At 30.7% G+C, this 21,172-nt stretch overlaps 1 protein-coding gene across 1 annotated transcript in view; it reads left to right on the forward strand.

Annotated features, from left to right (window-relative positions):
- The first annotated feature begins 467 nt into the window (after positions 1–467).
- LOC111625414 (leucine-rich repeat protein soc-2-like) overlaps positions 468–21,172 on the forward strand; it is a 41,786-nt gene continuing 21,081 nt past the window's right edge. Inside the window, exons 1-5 of the mRNA XM_023368557.1 lie at positions 468–753; positions 5,967–7,189; positions 12,336–12,467; positions 14,827–14,958; positions 19,677–19,790. Of these exons, the coding sequence (XP_023224325.1) occupies positions 729–753; positions 5,967–7,189; positions 12,336–12,467; positions 14,827–14,958; positions 19,677–19,790 (1,626 nt within the window). The 5' untranslated portion in view covers positions 468–728. The remainder of the gene's footprint in view (positions 754–5,966; positions 7,190–12,335; positions 12,468–14,826; positions 14,959–19,676; positions 19,791–21,172) is intronic.

The raw sequence follows: 21,172 nt of genomic DNA on the forward strand, positions 1-21,172 counted from the left end.
TTTTCCAATACTGTCTGTGGAATGTATTTGTAGTATGGTTCGTGAATGTCTACCAGTTTGTGTTTCTTTGCAAGCTCTTGGTGTATTATATTTGCTACTTGATTGTGTCTGTGTAAATAATCTGTCTGTGCCAAGAGCTTGCAACCAGAAGTGATGTGTTGTATAGTTTCTGGCATGATGTGACATTTTCTGCATGTGTTATTTGTGAGTGTTGTATCTTTGAGTATGTGATTTCTGTAGTTTTCAGTATTTATGACCTGATTATTATAATTTTGATTATTATTATTATTATTATATTATTCTAAATTCATTGTTTATAACTAATAATAAAATTACTGTTAATTAAGTAATAAATACAATAAATTCATGAAAAAAATACCATTAATACCTTTATATAAATAATTAATCCAAAAAAATATGATTTAAGTCAAAAAAACTAGCACAAATTACAAAATCTCCACATAATTGAATATCAACATTTGCATAAAACCACATTTGTAAAAATGAATACACAATACATTATTTTGCATAATAATTAAGCAACGTCAATAAAGATGCCCTCTACTTTTTTCCTCAAAGCACCTTCATCAAGATTACCGGTAGCAAGGTGATAGGGGTTACCTAAGTATACTTTAACCCAATATTTTACTGAAAGTGTTTTGCAATTGATCTAGTTTTATAATGACATAATTGAAACAAGAATCAAAAGATCACATCAATAGCAGTAGATGGTGATAGTGCTTACCATTATGGGTATGTTTGTAAAGTTGAATGAATTAAATGTGTTAGTAACGAATTGTTCTAAAAGTAGTAGTCTTGCTCAGTGTGCATTCTCTGTGGTGATGATATTTCAAACAAAACTCTAAGGAAGCTCATGAAGGAAAGAGTTAATTCACTTCATTAAGAAAATGGTGGATGATGATATTGATGTTTCTAAATCTATCTGACTGTTTAAACTGTGAATTAAAAGATGAAATGATAGAAATAACTGTCCACTTGAAGCAATCTAAGAAAAATATTTTGAATGAGGCTGCACTAGCAACATTCATATCTTTGATTTTAGAAACAGTCATTTAGTTATAAACGAATCATTCGAAAAGTCTAACAAAATAAGAATAACGATGACGTTATTCTTGTTTAGCTCGTTTGACTTTACAAATATACCCTATGTTTTCCCAAGCAGCTTGATTAAAAACATCCAAAAATTACAAATTTACATAGTGAGGAGCATAAAATATATTAAATAAAACATAGAAAATAGGAATAAATAATTAACAAGAAAAATATTAAATACAAAATAAAATAATAAATAAATAAATACAGCGATATATAGAAATATTGCCAGTAAAAACAGTTTGACAAACAAATAATTTACATATTTTAAAAATATTAAAATGAATACATAAATTAAAAAATAAAATAAAACAAATTACATATGTTATTAACAAACATTAAGTCTAGCTTTGTCGTCTTGCCTCGTTTGGTTATCAACTAAATTATTTGTTTGTTGAATTTTTAAAATATGTAAATTCTTTGTTTTTGAATTTTGTAAATTTAAAATAAGCTGTTATGATTATGCCATTAGAACTCAGTTTTTTTTTAGTTTGTAATTTAATGTTTTTTTTAACATGAGGCAGACCTCTGAATGGGTCAAAAACATTTGTTTTGATTAACCTTTTGCTGGAAAATTGTATAAGGTGTAGTGTTATTGGTTTTGCTTCAATTCTTATTTTTCAAAACAGCAATAAGAATCAAAGTTGAGAATAATCATTATAAATCATTTTTTCATTCTGCTTTTCTTTCTGCATCTATCTGAGTTAAAATTAGGTAGCAAATAAGAACTGAAAGATTGATTGTGGAATTTGTCATTGGATATTATGAACATATATATTATTTTTGTTTTCTGAATTTATTTAAGAATTTATGTATTATTTGATAAATAAAACAAATTAAGCAATATGACAAAAAGACCATTATTATGGCATCTGTATCTTCTGCAAATGAAATTTAGTAGATTTACTCTCAATATTGTTTTTTGATTTTGCTTATTTTATATACATGTACAATGAAATGAAATATAAAAATAACATTTTAATGTTCAAGACAGTATCTTCTAAGCTGCATATCAGTAAAAGTTTCAGATATATGGCGTAGGTTATGCAAAGATATAATTTCTATTATAGTAGATTTCTGCAGAATAAGTGCTGTTATTATTATACACTATTGTGAGTTATATGCACAAAAATACAATATCTCTAAATTTTATGAAACATTTTGTTTATTTTGAATTTAACATAATGTTCAAAACACTTTTAATTCAAATTCCTTAGTGATTCAATGGGAACAAATCATTTTATTACAAAGAAACCATGTAACTTAATAAGTGAACTCAGATTTTATCTCTAATGGACGAAGAGGTTGGATCGGTCATGGACTTTAAAAGTATGTATCTATCCATAAAGTTAGATTCATGTTATGGCGCACTAATTGACACCTTATGCAATTTGAACCCACATGTGTCGGCCTATCCTAGGGACATAGAGATGCTGGCAAACCTCATATGTTTTCAATCATTCTTCAGTTTTGAAGGTATACAGTAGAACCTCGGTATACGACCTTAATCCATTCTTGATGATTGAACTTACACTGAATTAAATATATACCAAACCAACTTTTCCCATAAGAAGTAATGTAAAAATGATTAATCCGTTCTCATGTGAAAAAAAAATGGCTGGCTTTAAACACCTGGCTTTCCTGGCTAGTTCGTGCTTGATTTTTCATGAGATCAGCATGTATCTTTTTAGCTTTCTCGCAAATANAATCCTACAATTTTTTGTTTATAGCATCGTTTATATGGATTATTCCCAAAAAATTATACATATTTTGGAAATGTTGAGTCAAATTAGTCTAGAATAGATTAATTTTACAGAAGAAAACCATTCAAACAGCCATAGTCCCTAAACTGTATAAGTGTCGGGCTGTGATCGGCTCATGTATTTAAGTGACTCGTACAACATGGAATTCATAAAACACGGAACATATCTACTGTGTTATAGGGGGTCGACTGTATTCATGTAATTATATATAGTAAAACCTGTGTAAACTGGAATTGCATAGTACCAAATTAATTTTTTTTGTTTTGAACAGGTTGTAGTATTTTTCTTTTTAAACTATATCGGATAAATGTCACACAGTTCATTTTTAATAGTAAAATCATTTTGTCATAGGAAAATTGTTACTAGGCTTAATTCAAAGCAACTGCAACTAAAGATGTACTGTACATATTTAAAAGCAAGAGTTAAGAACTATTTGATTTAAAAAGTTCTTGTTGTTTCCAAGAACTAGTGCTAAGAATTTTAATACTTCCTAGATACAATTCTTACAGTATGAGCTCATGTGATAACAAACAAGTCAATTCAAATAACAAGAACTTGTCTCATTTTTCTGTCAGAAATTTTAATGGCATTATAGTAATATAGAGTCCGAGTTATTCTGTGGTCTGACTTTTCTAGAAATTTTAATACTTTAATTAATGATTTGCTTTAATCTTTGTAATTATCAACATTTTAATCAACTTGTTTTCAAATACTCTGTACTAATTAGTTATCAACTAATCCATACAAAACAGATTGGCAGTACTTTATTGATTGCTCTGGAAAATTTTAAAAACTTGCCAACCATTTCACCAGTTTTAAATTATTTTTGCCACTTCCAAATTATTTTTTTCTACCAGTTTTACTTACTAATTATTGCAGATGCTGGTAGTTTTACTTTGGGGTCAGGAAAGCAAAAATAACATTAATATGTTAATCTGTCACTTAGAAATAGGAATCATTTTTGAATAATTTTTTAATGAATAATACCAAATAACACATTCAATCACAGTACTTAAACAGTATTTCACATGTTCTGTCATATCAAAATTTTTATGCTATGCTTTAGTCTACTGAGTAAAGATTAAAGTAAAAAATGTCACACCAAAAAAATCTTCAATCTGGAAATGCTGGGTGGCATTGCATGAAAACTACCTTTGGTTCTGTGGGGTTCGGGGGCTGTAAAAGGTTTATTACGTTCTTTTTTAGGTAGAGTCCTGCCACCAGGTGTGTTTTATCGGACACACCACCGTTTGAGATAAAATGGATGATTAAGGTGCGAGGGTAAGAGTCACTCTTAAGTCCAGGAATGAGCCTCTCAGGAGGAAGAATGCAGAGTCAGATATAACCAATTTAAGGACATTTATTAACACAAACAAAAGTTTAGAACAGAGTTATAAAAACTGAGTTTGGAAATTTGCCTATTCTTATCTATTCAACGAGGGGGTACCTAACAAGGGGGTATTTCGAACTTACGCGACTCACAACATACCAGATAAACAAGATGTCTTCTTTTGTGACGTTGACTTGACGGCCAAGACTGCGGAGGTTTCTGGTGTTCACTGCACTTCGTCTGGTTCTTGCTTGTTTTGAGTTGTCTTCTCTTGAGCCACTCTTTCTCGGGTTGGAGCTGTGTCCACAATTGCTGACTATTTCGCTGTTTCCTTCTAACTGTCTTTCTAACGGGACCGTGTCCTCACTCTGACTGCCTTTTTCTGACTGCACTGTATCTCCCCTCTGACCATACTGCTTCCAACTCACTGTGTCCTCCTCTCTGGCTGAACTGCTTTTTCTTTTGTTGGGGCTTTCCTTTTAAACCCTTTCAGCATGAGAAAGTCATCATCGGGTGATGACTCATTTGCAGTGTCATCATTGTAGCTGAGACAGTGTTTTCTTATTTGGGGATGACTTGCAGCTTTCTTAGAGTCATCTTCTAAGTCGACATGACTCATCTTTGTTCTTAGTCATTGTTCATTGCTTGCTTTGACTAAGTTCTTCATGTAAACATTGCCGAAAACAAAGGGGGATGCAATGTTCCTAATTTCTATATAATTTTTGATTATTTGGTTGCTTTTTCCTCTTTTCTTTGGCATGTTGTGAGATTTTGAATGATAAACCGTTTTATTCTAATTACTTGATATTAAAAAGGGGGTCCCTAGATTTGTAAAATAGGCGAATTTCCTCTTACAACTTCGGTTGTTATCCAAGATACAATTAAGGTTCATGTGAATACATAATAAAAAAAAGATATAAAGTAAATAAACAAAAATTATTACAAATAAGTTTACAATATATATATATATTTTTGGAGGGCGGTGGTGGTCCTCACAGTTCTCAACATCACTTCCTGCTTTCTTGTTTGAATTTGTCACATGACATCATGGCATGGCATTTAATTTTCTTATTTGTAGAAATTTTTGAAGCCTATGAAACTCAAGGCCTTAAGCAAAAAAGTAACATAGCTTTCTTGTAAATATAGCCCTGATGGGACAGATGTCAAAAGAGCACAATTGTATAGAACAAATCACGCTCATTTGTTTCTATAATATCATATGTAAAGACATGTCCCGCTAGCAATAATTGTTCTCCTATAAATTTCTTGATAAATAGCTACAAGTAGCATATGTCATTATATCGGACTGTAATATATGATTAATTTTATGTTGACTAGTTACAAACAACCCAGATACAAGGTCCTAGATCTTGACCCAGATAAAGTAGCCGTTTTGTAAAAATGCAGTGCCATCTATAGTTTATGAAAAATGCAAATAGTAAAATTTAACAGAAAAACATTCTGTTCTGATAAACTTTTTCTGTTTAGGCAGGTTTTCTTTTTATTAAGGTTCTGTTTACACAATTTTACTGCATTTACTATATTTTTTTTGTTTTGGAAAAGATTATTGTAACAAATTATTTTTATTTTATCTCTTTTTCATTTCTCAACTTTATTATATATAGATCCTATGAATAATTTTTTTACTTTATTCCACATTTCCACATTTATATTATTACACATTGAATTATTGAATTATACTTATACAATTTAACATTAATTTGTTAATAAAAAAATGTCATTAATATTTTTAATTTCAGATATGAGAACTTTAAGAACAGAAGATGAAAAAGTTGAAACACTAGAATTAGATTTATCATCTCAACAACTTTCAAGTTTACCAGATTATTTATTAGATCTTCAAAATACTACTTCATTAGATCTCAACTTTAACTATTTATCAACAATTCCTGGAGCTTTGTGTAATAAACTCAAAAAGTTGACTTGTCTTTCAATTTCTGGGAATGGCATAACTACATTACCAAATAATATTGGAGATTTAACTGAATTAACAGAATTGCATTTGAGTGAAAATACATTACATGAATTACCGTCAAGTTTTTCACAACTTAGCAATTTAAAAATTCTTAATTTAATGAGTAATTTACTTCAAGCGTTTTCTTGTGTTAATGGTTTACATTCTCTGACAGAATTAATTTTAGATGAAAATTGTATAACATTTCTTCCCGAGAATATTGATTGTTTGGTGAATTTACAGCGATTTGAAGCAAGTTATAATTATATTAGTGCCTTACCTGAAAGCTTTGGGAATCTTTCTAAATTAAAATGTTTAAATTTAAGCAAAAACTCAATACAGGAATTGCCAGATTCATTTAATAATTTATCATCACTTGTAGATTTAGATTTATCTGATAATAAATTGAATATTTTACCACAAAACTGTAAATCATCACATTTGTTAGAAAAAATTTTTTTAGACAACAATAATTTAGTTGCATTACCACTATGGTTTAATAATTTAAAATCTATTATGCATATATCCCTTAAAAATAATAGTATTAAAGGTATGCCATTTTTAGAAGATTTTGGAAATGTGAGCAAAAAATTGAAACATTTTGATTTAGGAGGAAATTGCATTGATACTTTACCAGAGAGTTTTGGCAATTTGGAAAATCTTGATTTTATTGATATGGGAAGTACAGCTGATGAAGTGGAACGATCAAGACATTTACAAAATGGAAATTTCCTTAAATGTCTTCCAATGAGTTTTGGAAAATTATTTAATTTAAGCCAATTATATTTAGATGAAAACTCTATAGAAAGTTTACCAGAGAATTTTGGAGATCTTGTAAATTTGCAATATTTGGATCTTTGTCATAATAATCTTCTTTATTTACCTGAGAGTTTTGGAAAATTGCAATCTCTTGAAGTTTGTTTGTTTTCTATTAACTATATTGAATGCTTACCTGAAAATTTTGGACAGTTACAGAAGATGACAGAATTAAGGCTTGATGATAATCGAGTATGTATGTTTTTAATTTATTCATTAATAAAACATTGTATTAGAAATTTTTTATAAAAATATTTTGTAATGAAGAATTATATAATAAATAGATATGAATGAAGATTATTATTAAGACTGTTGAGTATACTAAAAATATTAATCTTGAGTTAATCTAATTTTCAGTCCAAAATTTTAAGTCAGGTAAATTTGATGTATTAAAAAATTAAGATGATTCAGATGTAAATAATATGGGTGCAGATGGTGCCACAGTTGTTTTTTGCCAATTTGCAATTATCCGTAAATTGGATAATTTGAGGTGACATTGGATATTTTTCTAACCCTGGGGAAAATTTGATAATTTTGGATGTTTTTAGAAAACCTGCTAACTTGTTTTAATATAAGTATTTAAAAGTCCCATAAGATCACAAATTGGCTACTTTTCATATGGTCAAAGAAAAAAAAAGGGGGGCTATGATAACAATATAGACTTTAGTAAATGTTAATTTTGTTTTTCTTTTTTCTTTTTAATTTTGACATTAAAATTAACTTTTCTAAGCCATTACATTTGACAGCTAGATGCTGAGGTGGTTAAGGTAGTCAGCCTACTGCAACGGGGACCAGGATCTAACCTGGTTGAGCAACCTCAAGAACTTTTTATGGGCATTTTATCATAAGTAGAAAAAGACAAAAATGGAAAAAAGGGCCTTATGTTGTATTCTTTTAGATAATTTTGGACACTAATGTTCAGAATTGAATAATTTTATTTATTTCCAATGACAATATTGCACAACTTGCTAAACAGTGGTCTTGGAAAACTAAAGACAGCCAGATTTAAATCATTAAAGCTGCTAACTTTGAGGATCTGACATCAATGAGACAGCATTAAAATTTTTCACATCACTCAAGTAAATATCTGTTGTATTTATACACATCTGTAGACCTCTAGTGGAAATCTGGGAATTTATTGTACTTAGCATATTTATATAAATTGTAAAATTCCAAGGATTAATTCTGTTTTAAACTTTAATCCATACTCAGATTCTTTGTACATTGTATATCAAATACACCTTAATACCGAGCAACTTTGTTTATTACGTTGAACAAACGTTTTCAACCCACTCAATGGGTCATCATCAGGTTATTGATGCTATACGAACCTTTACACTAGTTTGTTTCAATTGTTCCCATTGAATCGCTAAGGAATTTGAATTAAAAGTGTTTTGAACATTATGTTAAATTCAAAATAAACAAAATAGAAACCATCTAAATAATCCATTAAATACCAAAATTGAAGTAAACAAACAAACCATAATAAAATAAATATAAATATAACAACATAGGATTTTTACATTGACAACGTGCTCTGCATTAAATTATGAGCTTTCTTTGATTATGTACTTCTAAGCTGAAGGTAAAATTGTGGCATCCTTATAGTTCAAACATTTTCCAGTTAGGCTAGATTTATAGATTTTTCACTTTTCCAATGATAACGTCATGACCAATGAGCCCTCTTTCAACTTCGTCTATGGTGTTGCTCCATAGTTATGGAACCAATGAGCCCTCTTTCAACTTTCAACACAGTGGACTGGTGCAACACCATAGCCAAAGTTGAAAGAGGGCTCATTGGTCATGTTGACGTTAGTAAAGATTATTTCCGATGGAAAACAACACTTAAACACAGAAGCTACAGGACTCAGCCATTAGAAAGGAATAGCATCAACCATACAAGAAAATGGTTAAATGATAACAAGTTAGTATTAACAAGGTCAGATAAGAGTAAACATTTGGTATTAATGAAGAAACAAAGATACTAGGAAATGTTGGAGAACTATATAGAAAAAAACTGAATGTGTAAGAGTTGATCACAATATCGTTGATAAAGTAGATAGAAAAGTGAAGAAGTTATAGAAATCACCCATTACCTCACTCTTCCCTTTCCTAAAACAATCACATATCACTGGCCCAAGTATACCAATATTATTCGGATTTACGAAAACACATAAAAACAAGGAGATTAGACTAGTAGTTGAAAAATGTAAAGGGCCAATGTATAAGCTAGAGAAGCATCTGCATAAATTTTTATCGGATCAAATTGGAGATTATCATTTTATTACAAAGAAACCATGTAACTTAATAAGTGAACTCAGATTTTATCTCTAATGGACGAAGAGGTTGGATCGGTCATGGACTTTAAAAGTATGTATCTATCCATAAAGTTAGATTCATGTTATGGCGCACTAATTGACACCTTATGCAATTTGAACCCACATGTGTCGGCCTATCCTAGGGACATAGAGATGCTGGCAAACCTCATATGTTTTCAATCATTCTTCAGTTTTGAAGGTATACAGTAGAACCTCGGTATACGACCTTAATCCATTCTTGATGATTGAACTTACACTGAATTAAATATATACCAAACCAACTTTTCCCATAAGAAGTAATGTAAAAATGATTAATCCGTTCTCATGTGAAAAAAAAATGGCTGGCTTTAAACACCTGGCTTTCCTGGCTAGTTCCTGCTTGATTTTTCATGAGATCAGCATGTATCTTTTTAGCTTTCTCGCAAATAATTGCTTCTGATAAGCTGTTTCCAGCACACTGTTTTTCAGTTATCCAAAGCAAAAGCAATTTCTCAACATGATCTAATGTCTTTGATCTCTGTTTAGAAATTGATTTAACCCATTTTGCAACATTAGCAGATTTAATAATGTCTTTATTTTTCACGATTGTCAATATCATCGTTCTCGGAATACGGTATGCAACAGTTAAAATCTCGAACACGCATGCCACTTTCATATTTTTAACAATTTCTTTTATCAGTTCCATTGTGATCTTAGTCATGTTTTTAGTTTTCTGTTGCTTTTCATTTGCCTTTTTGCAATTCATGATTAATAAAAATAATAAAATTTTACATACAAATTAAAAATCGGAAGAAATTTAACAAAGTTATAAACTGTTGCACCGCAAATGTCTAGTCTGGTGTAGTACACCGATAGTGCTACTTGTTCATAGATGGTGCATATAATTGAATTAAGTAGTATACCAAGCGAAATTTGTTTCGTCCAAACAGGATGTATTCCGAATCAGACGTATTCTAAAGCAGACGTATACCGAGGTACCACTATAGTTTATAAGCAAATGAAAGGGGTTCCGATGGGCAGCCCGATGTCCAGCTTACTTTGTAAGTTAGTTTTACGCGGAATAGAACAGAGCATGATTACGAATTTTAAGCAAGACATAATCCTAAATAAAAGGTATGTAGATGATGTGCTTATTTTATGGAGGAATGGTACAAGAATACACCATTTTTTGGATGAAATCCAATTTTTTGGATTTTTTGGATGAATTCCAATAATGATGGTTTGAAGCTTAAATTGGAGCAAATTAGCAATATGGAGATATATATTTTAGACATTGGTATTGCATTCCATCACGGTTCTCTAAGCACGAAGGTATATATCAAGCCCACTCATGACCCATTATACATCCCGTTGACCTCCAATGATCCACATACCTATAAATTCTCAGCCTTTAGATCTCTGATTAAGAGGGCTTTCCAGTAATGCTCCAATGTATACGACAGACTAGAAGAACTAACTAGGATTAGGGATATTGTTACGGAACAAGAGTCATTGAAGAATTAATTAGTTCTTACACAGATCCTAGAAAAAAGAAAATGAAGAGTATCACTAAACTCACATACAACAAAGATCTAACTGGCATTATGAAGGAGATTGCGAAATACAAAATCACGACACTACTATACAAAAAGGCTCCCACAATATATAACTTACTCAGGAATGACAAAGATAAGATCAAAAAGGAAGAACAAGCAGGCATGTACACGATACCCTATAAGAATGACCAATTAGATCTCAACAAGGAATATATAGGTGTCACAACCAGAAAACTAAACAAAAGAATCAAGGAGCAAAAGTACAACATAAACAAAGGACACTATTCAACAGTGTTATTGAAGGTAGCACAAACAGATGGGTCCATAGTCGAATGGGTGGAAGCCAAAATTATTGCTAATAATGAACAACTGCACATCAGAGTTAACTAAACAACATATACCTCAGAAACCTTTAACCGATGCAAAATAAAATTTCACACTACAAACATAAAGACGGTGAACACACTGGTGCAAAATTATTGCACCAGTGCGTTCACCGTCTATGGCGTTAACATTGGAAAAGTGAAAAATCTATAAATCTAGCCTAACTGGAAAATGTTTGAAATATAAGGATGCCACAATTTTACCTTCAGCTTAGAAGTACATAATCAAAGAAAGCTCATAATTTAATGCGGAGCACGTTGTCGTTGTAAAAATCTTATGTTGTTATATTTATATTTATTTTATTATAGTTTGTTTGATTAGTTCAATTTTGGTATTTAATGGACTATTTAGATGGTTTCTATTTTGTTTATTTTGAATTTAACATAATGTTCAAAACACTTTTAATTCAAATTCCTTAGTGATTCAATGGGAACAATTGAAGCGAACTAGTGTAAAGGTTCGTATAGCATCAGTAACCTGATGATGACCCATTGAGTGGGTTGAAAACATTTGTTCAACGTAATAAACAAAGTCGCTCAGTATTAAGGTGTGTTTGATATACAATATACAAAGAATCTGAGTATGGATTAAAGTTTAAAACAGAATTAATCCTTGGAATTTTACAATTTATATAAATATGCTAAGTACAATAAATTCCCAGATTTCCACCAGAGATCTACAGATGTGTATAAATACAACAGATATTTACCTTAGTGATGTGAAAAATTTTAATGCTGTGTCGTTGATGTCAGATCCTCAAAGAAAAGGTTGACATCAATTGTATATTGCATGTGTTTTTTAATATCATGTCATTGGTGTCTAAAGTTTTTCTGTCTCTAGTTGGAATATTAAAAAGGATTTGAACTGATCCAGAATTATTTGTATGATCAAAATTGTTTAAAAACAGAATTAATCTTTGGAATTTTACAATTCAAAATTAAATTTACTTAAATTTAATTAAATAATTGATATAAGTGATTGTATGTTAATCATTGACTAAATTGCAATTATTTATATCATCTATAATGTGTGTAGCTTCTTAGTAAAATTGTTTTAAATTTATTAATATTAGTAATATTAGCTTATTTTTTTCTTTTCTAGTTATGTGAATTGCCAAAGTCATTCTGTGAACTTCAAGAATTAAGAACATTAGATTTGTATAAAAATAATCTTAAAGAATTACCTAAGGCATTGAAATTTTTGACAAAATTGAATCGTTTAGATATTTATGAGGTAAGATTCAAAGCACATTATTATTTTATTCTGAATAACAAAAATTTGTTGAAAAGATGATTAATAATGTTTTGATTTAAAATTATTTTGGTTGTTAGATACAATATATTTAAATGATATACAGTAGATCCCCCTATAAAACCGTTTCCTATAGTTATGATTCCTATAAAAATTGTGGCAGTATCCGTAAACAACGGTAAAAATAACTCCTATAATACGTAAAACGTCATCGGGCAGCCGAACTACTTTCCCACTGTCCGTAGCGCCACGCTACGGAGAGATTTCTATCGTCTGGACAGTATTATATAAATTATATATAAATTAGGTACTGTACATATAATTATATATTAATTATATATAAATTAGGTACTGTATATATAATTATATATTAACTTAATTTATTGTAACTTTATTATAATTAAATATATATTTTTCGCCGTCTAGCGTCACGCTACGGCGAGTTAGGCGACCTATCGTCTGTTCAGTACTGTAATTTTATACATTTCTTGTGAAAGAAACATTTCTTATTTAACGGCCATAAAAATTATTTATATTAAGGATGTCTCCAAAGGTCAACGAAGTTTTCGCAGAAAAATAATATCAGAAATCGCGGCCGCGGTTTGATGCGCTGTTCCGCGACGAAACCAAGCTTTAGCAACGGGCGTAGTCGAACGGTACACACTCGGTAAGCAATCCTACAATTTTTTGTTTATAACGTAGTTTATACGGATTATTTTCAAAAAAATATACGTATTTTGGAAATGTTGAGTCGAATTAGTCTAGAATCGATTAATTTTATGAAAGAAAACCTTTCAAACAGCCGTAGTCCGTAAACTATGATTCCTACAAAATTGATTCATAAAGAACGGAACGTATCTACCGTCTTATAGGGGGATCTACTGTATGTTACATTATTTTTAAGTAAATATAATATTATATATGTACATAGGCTGTTTTTTTTCAAGCTCCGATTGTCCATAAAAAAAGACAAGTGTAAAAAATGAATTTATTACCAAAAGTTAGATACAAACATGGTTACTTTTTGATATAATCACTGTGAAGATTGAGGCATTTGTCATATCTGTGGATGAGCTTTTCCATCCCCTTGTCATAGAATGTTGCTGTCAATAACTTGAGATGGGCCCTAACATTTTTTTGAAGATCGTCATTAGTCTCAAGCCTCTGCCCTCCTAGCCACTTTTTCTGTTCAGGAAAGAGGTGGAAGTCGCTCGGTGCTAAATCGGGGCTATATGCTGGGTATTTAATGGTGGCAAAGACTTCCACCTTTCAGACTTCTACCCATTTTAAAACTTTTTAATGGCAAAGGCTGCCGTCAATGATAATACGTTGGATCCCATATGCAACATGCTCAGCCATAGGAAAATCAAAAGTCTTTTGTATAATGATATTCTTCTCCGCTGGCAGAACTCTTGGGACAGCAATCACAGCAACCTAACCTACCAATTCATACCTAATATCAATGAGCACCACTGCCATACCTGGATTAATATCAATTCTCCCCTTACTCAGTTTATTACTGGCCACGGGAGATTTTCCAATTATCTCCATCGCTTTATGGGTAAACATACTCCTCTTTGTGCCATCTGTAGGGAGGTGGATGGTCCCAACCACTATCTTTACAGATACGTGTGCCTTGAAAGGGAGCGTCTCAAAATTGAACTAATTGCACAGAAATTAAACATCTCCTAGCCATGTCAGCAACATGATCTCCTTAAACACAAGGATCTTTATTCAGCTTTTCGTAGCTTTCTTATGAGCAAGTGGCACCATCACCACACATGAGTAGTTCCTCACCAGGCTTCGTTCTTTTCATTACCTCTGCCACTGCTATGGACATTTGTAAATACAGTGGTGCCTCGTACAACGTACTTAATCCGTTCCAGGTGCACATCCGTTAAGTGAAACGTCTATTAAACGAAACGCATTTTCCCATAGAAATACATGTTAAAACATATAATTCGTTCCGCAGCATAAAATAACCGTACTGTACCATAAAAAACGAAAATGGACATCAATTGTATATTGCATGTGTTTTTTAATATCATGTCATTGGTGTCTAAAGTTTTTCTGTCTCTAGTTGGAATATTAAAAAGGATTTGAACTGATCCAGAATTATTTGTATGATCAAAATTGTTTAAAAACAGAATTAATCTTTGGAATTTTACAATTCAAAATTAAATTTACTTAAATTTAATTAAATAATTGATATAAGTGATTGTATGTTAATCATTGACTAAATTGCAATTATTTATATCATCTATAATGTGTGTAGCTTCTTAGTAAAATTGTTTTAAATTTATTAATATTAGTAATATTAGCTTATTTTTTTCTTTTCTAGTTATGTGAATTGCCAAAGTCATTCTGTGAACTTCAAGAATTAAGAACATTAGATTTGTATAAAAATAATCTTAAAGAATTACCTAAGGCATTGAAATTTTTGACAAAATTGAATCGTTTAGATATTTATGAGGTAAGATTCAAAGCACATTATTATTTTATTCTGAATAACAAAAATTTGTTGAAAAGATGATTAATAATGTTTTGATTTAAAATTATTTTGGTTGTTAGATACAATATATTTAAATGATATACAGTAGATCCCCCTATAAAACCGTTTCCTATAGTTATGATTCCTATAAAAATTGTGGCAGTATCCGTAAACAACGGTAAAAATAACTCCTATAATACGTAAAACGTCATCGGGCAGCCGAACTACTTTCCCGCNTGTATTACATTACATTTAATGTTTATTTAAATCATCAACATATATTACATTACATTTCTACTTCAGATATACTAATAATACATTCTAATAATACTAATATATCCTAAAAGTAGCAGATTGTCATTGGCGACGGCAAAAGAGTGGAAACATCATTCGCACTAAGAAAGTCCATTGTTCGAAGAAAGTCCATTGTTCGTCTCACGTAACTGCCGAACGGAAAGTCCATTGTTCGCAGCAAGTCCGTTGCTCGAGTTACGTAACGGTCAAACAGAAAGCCCGTTATTCGCAGCGTCCGTTATTCGAGGCGTACGTTATACGAGGCACCACTGTACTATACATATGCTACCTAACTGCTACTGTTTTCAAAGTTGTAATGTAATGGCTCATATTACTTCTCTTATGTATTGTATTCTATACTCAAATTGTATTTTACACTCTATTATAATGTATCATTACTTTATTTGCTGTATTGTACTCAATTTTATGTATTTTATGTGCTTTTCCTTCTACACTTATACACTTATGTTTTATTTTACATTAACACTTGTAATATTGCATAGTGTCTGTACTTGTATAGCTTTCAAAATCCATCACTTCTGTATGTACCCTATACTGTAAACAAATTGTAATTATCTGCATCATTGTTGTATTTAACTACAACATCATTGCTATACCTGCATCACCATTGTATTAACTCTTGTATACTATTCCAACCTACTTCTTGTTATCTCTGTAATTCCTGTATTGTAAACAAGTTAACATCTACTGTATCTGGTTTTCATTCCCAGTAGTGCCATGCTGAGCCGGGCATGTACAAACTGTTGTATGTAATAAAGATATTGACTGACTGACTGGCTGTGTGAAGACTTCCACCACTTTCCTGAACTGAAAACATTGCTAGCAGGGCTGAGGTTTGAGACTAATGAACTAATGACAATCTTCAAAACAATGTTGTTAAGGCCATCTCAATTCACTGGCAGCAACATTCTATGACAAGGGGATGGAAAAGCTCATCCACAGATATGACAAATTCCTCAATATTCATGCTGATTATGTCAAAAAGTAACAATGTTTGTATCTAACTTTTGGTAATAAATTCATTTTGTTATTTACACTTGTCTTTGTTTTATGGACCATCGGAGCTTGAAAAAAACAGCCCTCATATATAATATATTATACAGTGTATAGTTTATATAAAACATGATTGTTTTTCAGCCAGAACACACCAGTATGCCATACTGGCAGATAGCATTAAAAGTATTGATAGTTGGTGTATAGTGCTGGCAGTTGCTGAGTATAGGTATCCCTTTTGATTAACGCAATTAAGTAGTCCCTCAATACTGCTGCATATATCAAAATTGTGTTAATCAAATACATTGGTACCTCGGTACACAACTGAACATTCATGACCCACTAGAACAAATTTTCTGTTAAATAAATATTTTTATTTTGTCATCCATTAAAAAGCTTTCTATGATAAAAATGAATAACTAATTTAAAAATAAAATGAAACTTTAGAGTTGCCTACATTTGTCAGATAAAATTATACTTAATCCAGCTTGTTTTTTCACTTAATTAATGCATGTGAAACATAATCATCATGTCAATTATACAAAGATTTTTGCAAGTTTACGAATTGTTTTATTTATCAGTTTTTAGCAATTCTTCCTGAAAGTTTTTGTCAACAGCTTTTGGGCACCCCATACATTTTATATCCTTTAGTTCAAAATTTCCCAAACAAAACTTTCATAACCACATTTGACACATCCAATGTTTAAGAGCATCTTCTCTATACTCACTACGAGTAATTTTTATTATTTGTATAGTGTTATATCCTTCAAAAAACTTAAAAAGCATACCTAATACTTCCAATCTGCATTTTATCTGCAGACATTTTGATTTGATTTTACATGAACAAAATGTGCAGTTTTAAAATAAGCTTCTAAACAATGAATACAATATCATATTAGCAGTAATGTGTTAAATATCACAACTATCATAATTAAACTATCTATCTATATTGGTGTAAAGTATTGGCTTGTAGACAGAGAGGGAACAAAAGAAGCATCAACCTTGCTAATTGGACCCACGTGTGGTCCAATGTTAACTACTTGCCAGATGGTGAACTCCTGGTCATAAACAAGTGGGTCAGATATCGGCGGAAGTAAATGTAAGCTCCACTCTCATGCAATAAAAGCAGACCTGGGTGAAAGCTGTTCGCGCAACAAAGATTTGTAATTGGTCGGAAGTTTCTGTCCAAAAACCCTTAAATTGTGGAGCAAATGGGAGAGGTGAGAGAAGGGCTCGAGACTGGTAACATGGAAGTCTCAGGGACGGATAAGTGCTGGGACCAGACAAACCATGCAGTAGAGCCACTCCACAGGCTGACTGAGGCCTCTCCAGTGCTTATTAGTTCCCGAAGGTCAATATCTAGTATGTGAGGCACCATATCCTGTATTTACTGTGTTTTATATCTTGTATACTCTCTCTCTATATATATATATATTGTAAATAAACTGTAAATATTGTCTATCTTGAGTGTGGGTGTGTGCTTTCACCAAACCTGGATCCCAACTATGTTGAGTCATGATAAATATGGCACACCAACTCAACGAGACAGAGTTTGGGGAAGAAACTTCACTATTGAAAATCACCCTCATCATGAAAATAGCAAATTCATCAACACTTTATTTGCTGAGGAAAACTTATCTATGTTAACTAAAGATGGCTGCTAAAGCTGTGTTAATTAAAGCTTCAGCTGCATATGTAAAGTGATTGTTGCAATTAACTTCATGTGTTAATCAAATCCTGTGTTAAGCAAGGGATACCTGTAAAAACAATTATATAGTGTATGTTCAGTCATTATATACAACTCTGTATGTTACCTCATATGCATACCAACAGTAATTTTTTTTAGAATAAGAACACTATTACTAATATAAAGCCATCATTTCTGTGTTTGTGTGTGAATTCCTTTATTATAAAAAAGCAATAATTTCTGTGTATGTGTGTGTGAATTCCTTATAACTCCTGCAATGCTTGTCCAATCCAGATGAAATTTGAGTTATATTTGTTTTATGTTCTGATGGAAAGTATGGGTTACTTATTTTGTGGGAATATTAGCTATAGAACAAATGTTTTATTGATTTTGAATTGGTGATTGCAGTGACATCAGTGACCAAGTGACATTCATACTTGATGAGGAAATTTCCCTTAATTAATTTAAGTTGCATTTTTAAATTTTTTGGCAAATGTTATCGCTCATCTAATTAACATATATACAACTCATCTTTGTTTTATCAATGCGGAATTAAAAAGACTTGCTATTTTGTCAAAAAAAAAAAAAAAACAATCCTAGGGGAAAGCACAAGAGTAAAATTGGTGAGGTAAATTCTAGATCTAAAAGAATAAGAACAACTTGAGACCCCTTGAAGGCCATGTAGTTCAACTTGAGCAACTTCGATTAAGAATGGCTTTGTCAAGAGCTGCAGAAACAGTTGTCACAATGTCAAGCTTGACTTGAAGCTTTTCTCAATTTTTCAATCTCTACTTTCTCATAAAAATATTCTGTCATGCTTGACTGAAGAATTTCTAGAATAAATACAATATGTAAATAAAACTGTGTAAACTATATATATATATATATATAGTTTTAAACTTCAGATTGCAATGAATTACATTAGAATCTCTTTATAATACAACACTAGATCAAAAAAATGGAATGTACAAGAATGGAAGAAAAAATTATTGCTTTTTTATGATAAGTTTGATTATTTTTTTTTTTCAAAATGCTCAAGAATATCTCCATATTCATACAAATATATCTGTGATAATCTTCAGCATCAGAATGCTTCAACTCATTCAGTAGTTGATGTCATGATTTCTTATCTCTCTGCTTTACTTAACATAATCATTCACTTTTCTCCTCACTAATATCAGCTAATGCTAACAAAATGAAAATGTTTTCTCTTTTTAACAATGTATAAAGGATGGCTCTACTTGGTTTATTTTTCTAATCACCTGCTGTCAATTGTAATCAACACTGTCAACCATTATTAGAATTTCATTAGTCAGGTTTTAATTGTGTTGCTGCTGTGTTTCAAGTATGTGACCACTAATTTGCTTGCATAACTTTATTTGTTGTAGTTGCAATTGCCTGCACAGCTGAAAATTGAAAAATATGGCCTTTATTTAAAAGCAAACAGTAACTGTAGAAAATATAAAGAATAACCAGAAACTGTAGACATTGTTTAAGTTAAGTTCTATCTATTATCTTTTGAACAAAGTATGTTGAAAGAGACTATTTTAGCTGATAAGTCAAACTTGCTTTGAATACTTACACAATAATGTTTAAAGTTTCTGGTAAATGAATTAAGAATGAATTTAAATGTTTATAAATAAAATTTTGTAATTTTATATGAAAAGATATAATGTATATTTTAAATAATAATTTTTCATTTTAGAATAATTTTGAAATTTCTTGGGAAGATTCAATAGCTAGAACTTCAGAAAGAAGTAAAATTGAAAATTTAAAGAAAAACAATGATACTTCAATTAAAAATGCCAAGAATATTAAGGTAACAAATATTAACATATTACTTCTATAAATGAAATAAAATAGACTATATTTGTTGTCATTTAAAAATAAATTCAGCTTAAATTTTACTTTTGCTTTAAATATAGAATTTAGTTATTATATAAATTGTTTAAAATGTTAAAAAATTTTGAATTATATGTAATGTATATATTGTTGTATAAACGTTAAAGCATACATCATAATAATTACTCTGAGGAACAAAATGAAACTTAATGGCTGTTAAAAGGAAATCATTTTATAGGAAAGGAAAGGTTTTTATATGGATTTTTTCACTGATTTCAAATTTTCCTTTCTTTCTTTTGGAGTCAGTTTTCGAGCAATGGACATTTCTGTGTTCTGTCATAAAACCATATGTAATGAAAACATAGTAAGTATCCATGCTTGTATATTTATCTCAAATGTAGTCCTTGTAGATATCCTGCTGTATTTAGCTAGAGGAATGTCTCTCTTCAGGATCCAGTAGTTAGCCAGCATTCTTGCAAACCATTTGATAATGACTTTCCATAGTCAATAATTCCTGAGAACCATTTACTTTGTTCACCATTTACAGCATCTTAGTTCTTGAGGAAAAATTCCAGATATGAGTCCAAGAAACATTTATACAAATGTTTAAAAAAGGAAACATTCATTATGAACTTAATACAAAATTTAACAACAGTTTTTAAATTGTTTAACAATATTTAAATTAGAAACCAATAAATATATATCAAAAATAGAATAAATTCAGACAGTGCATAACTATTACAAATTTGCAAAGAAGAAACACATTGAAAAAAATAAGGTCAGGGGATTGAAAAAATATGTGATTAGAAAATAAAAACACATTTTTGTTTGAAGAAATTTTATCGCAGTATTTCTAATCTGTCTCTTTTTAATTTATTTTCTGGTAAATTCATGCACTAAGGAAGTACAAGCAAACATAGCTGCTGAATTTGAAAGAAAGCTCCTGGCAAGGCTAATCAAAGATCAACAGAGAAAAATCACTGGTTTTGAGTAAAATGTATATCTTGCACACTTAGCCTTTTTTAAAGTTTGTGAACTGAATACTCTTTTTGAACAGCTTGATAAAATTAATTTTATCTCCAACAACAATATCTTTCAAATGAAAATGAAGTTGGATAAAAAGTTTCAATGGCTTTTACAGAAAAAAAAGCAAGTGAAGAGCTCCGGTTAATATCCTCTATTATAATTATTCAGATAAGGTTGTTTACTACAGCACAGCCAAAATTTATTCCAAAGCCAAAGAAGAACCTAAGTGAATTAATTCCTCCAACCATATCAGCGGTTAAAGGGTGTCAACAGAAGGACTTACATTCCCAGCTAGAGGTATCTGTTTTTACAGAAATTTCTAGTGCACATTCT

This window comes from Centruroides sculpturatus, unplaced genomic scaffold, assembly GCF_000671375.1.
Source record: "Centruroides sculpturatus isolate CEXI.00-Female unplaced genomic scaffold, Cexi_2.0 scaffold420, whole genome shotgun sequence".
NCBI classification, from domain to species: domain Eukaryota; kingdom Metazoa; phylum Arthropoda; class Arachnida; order Scorpiones; family Buthidae; genus Centruroides; species Centruroides sculpturatus.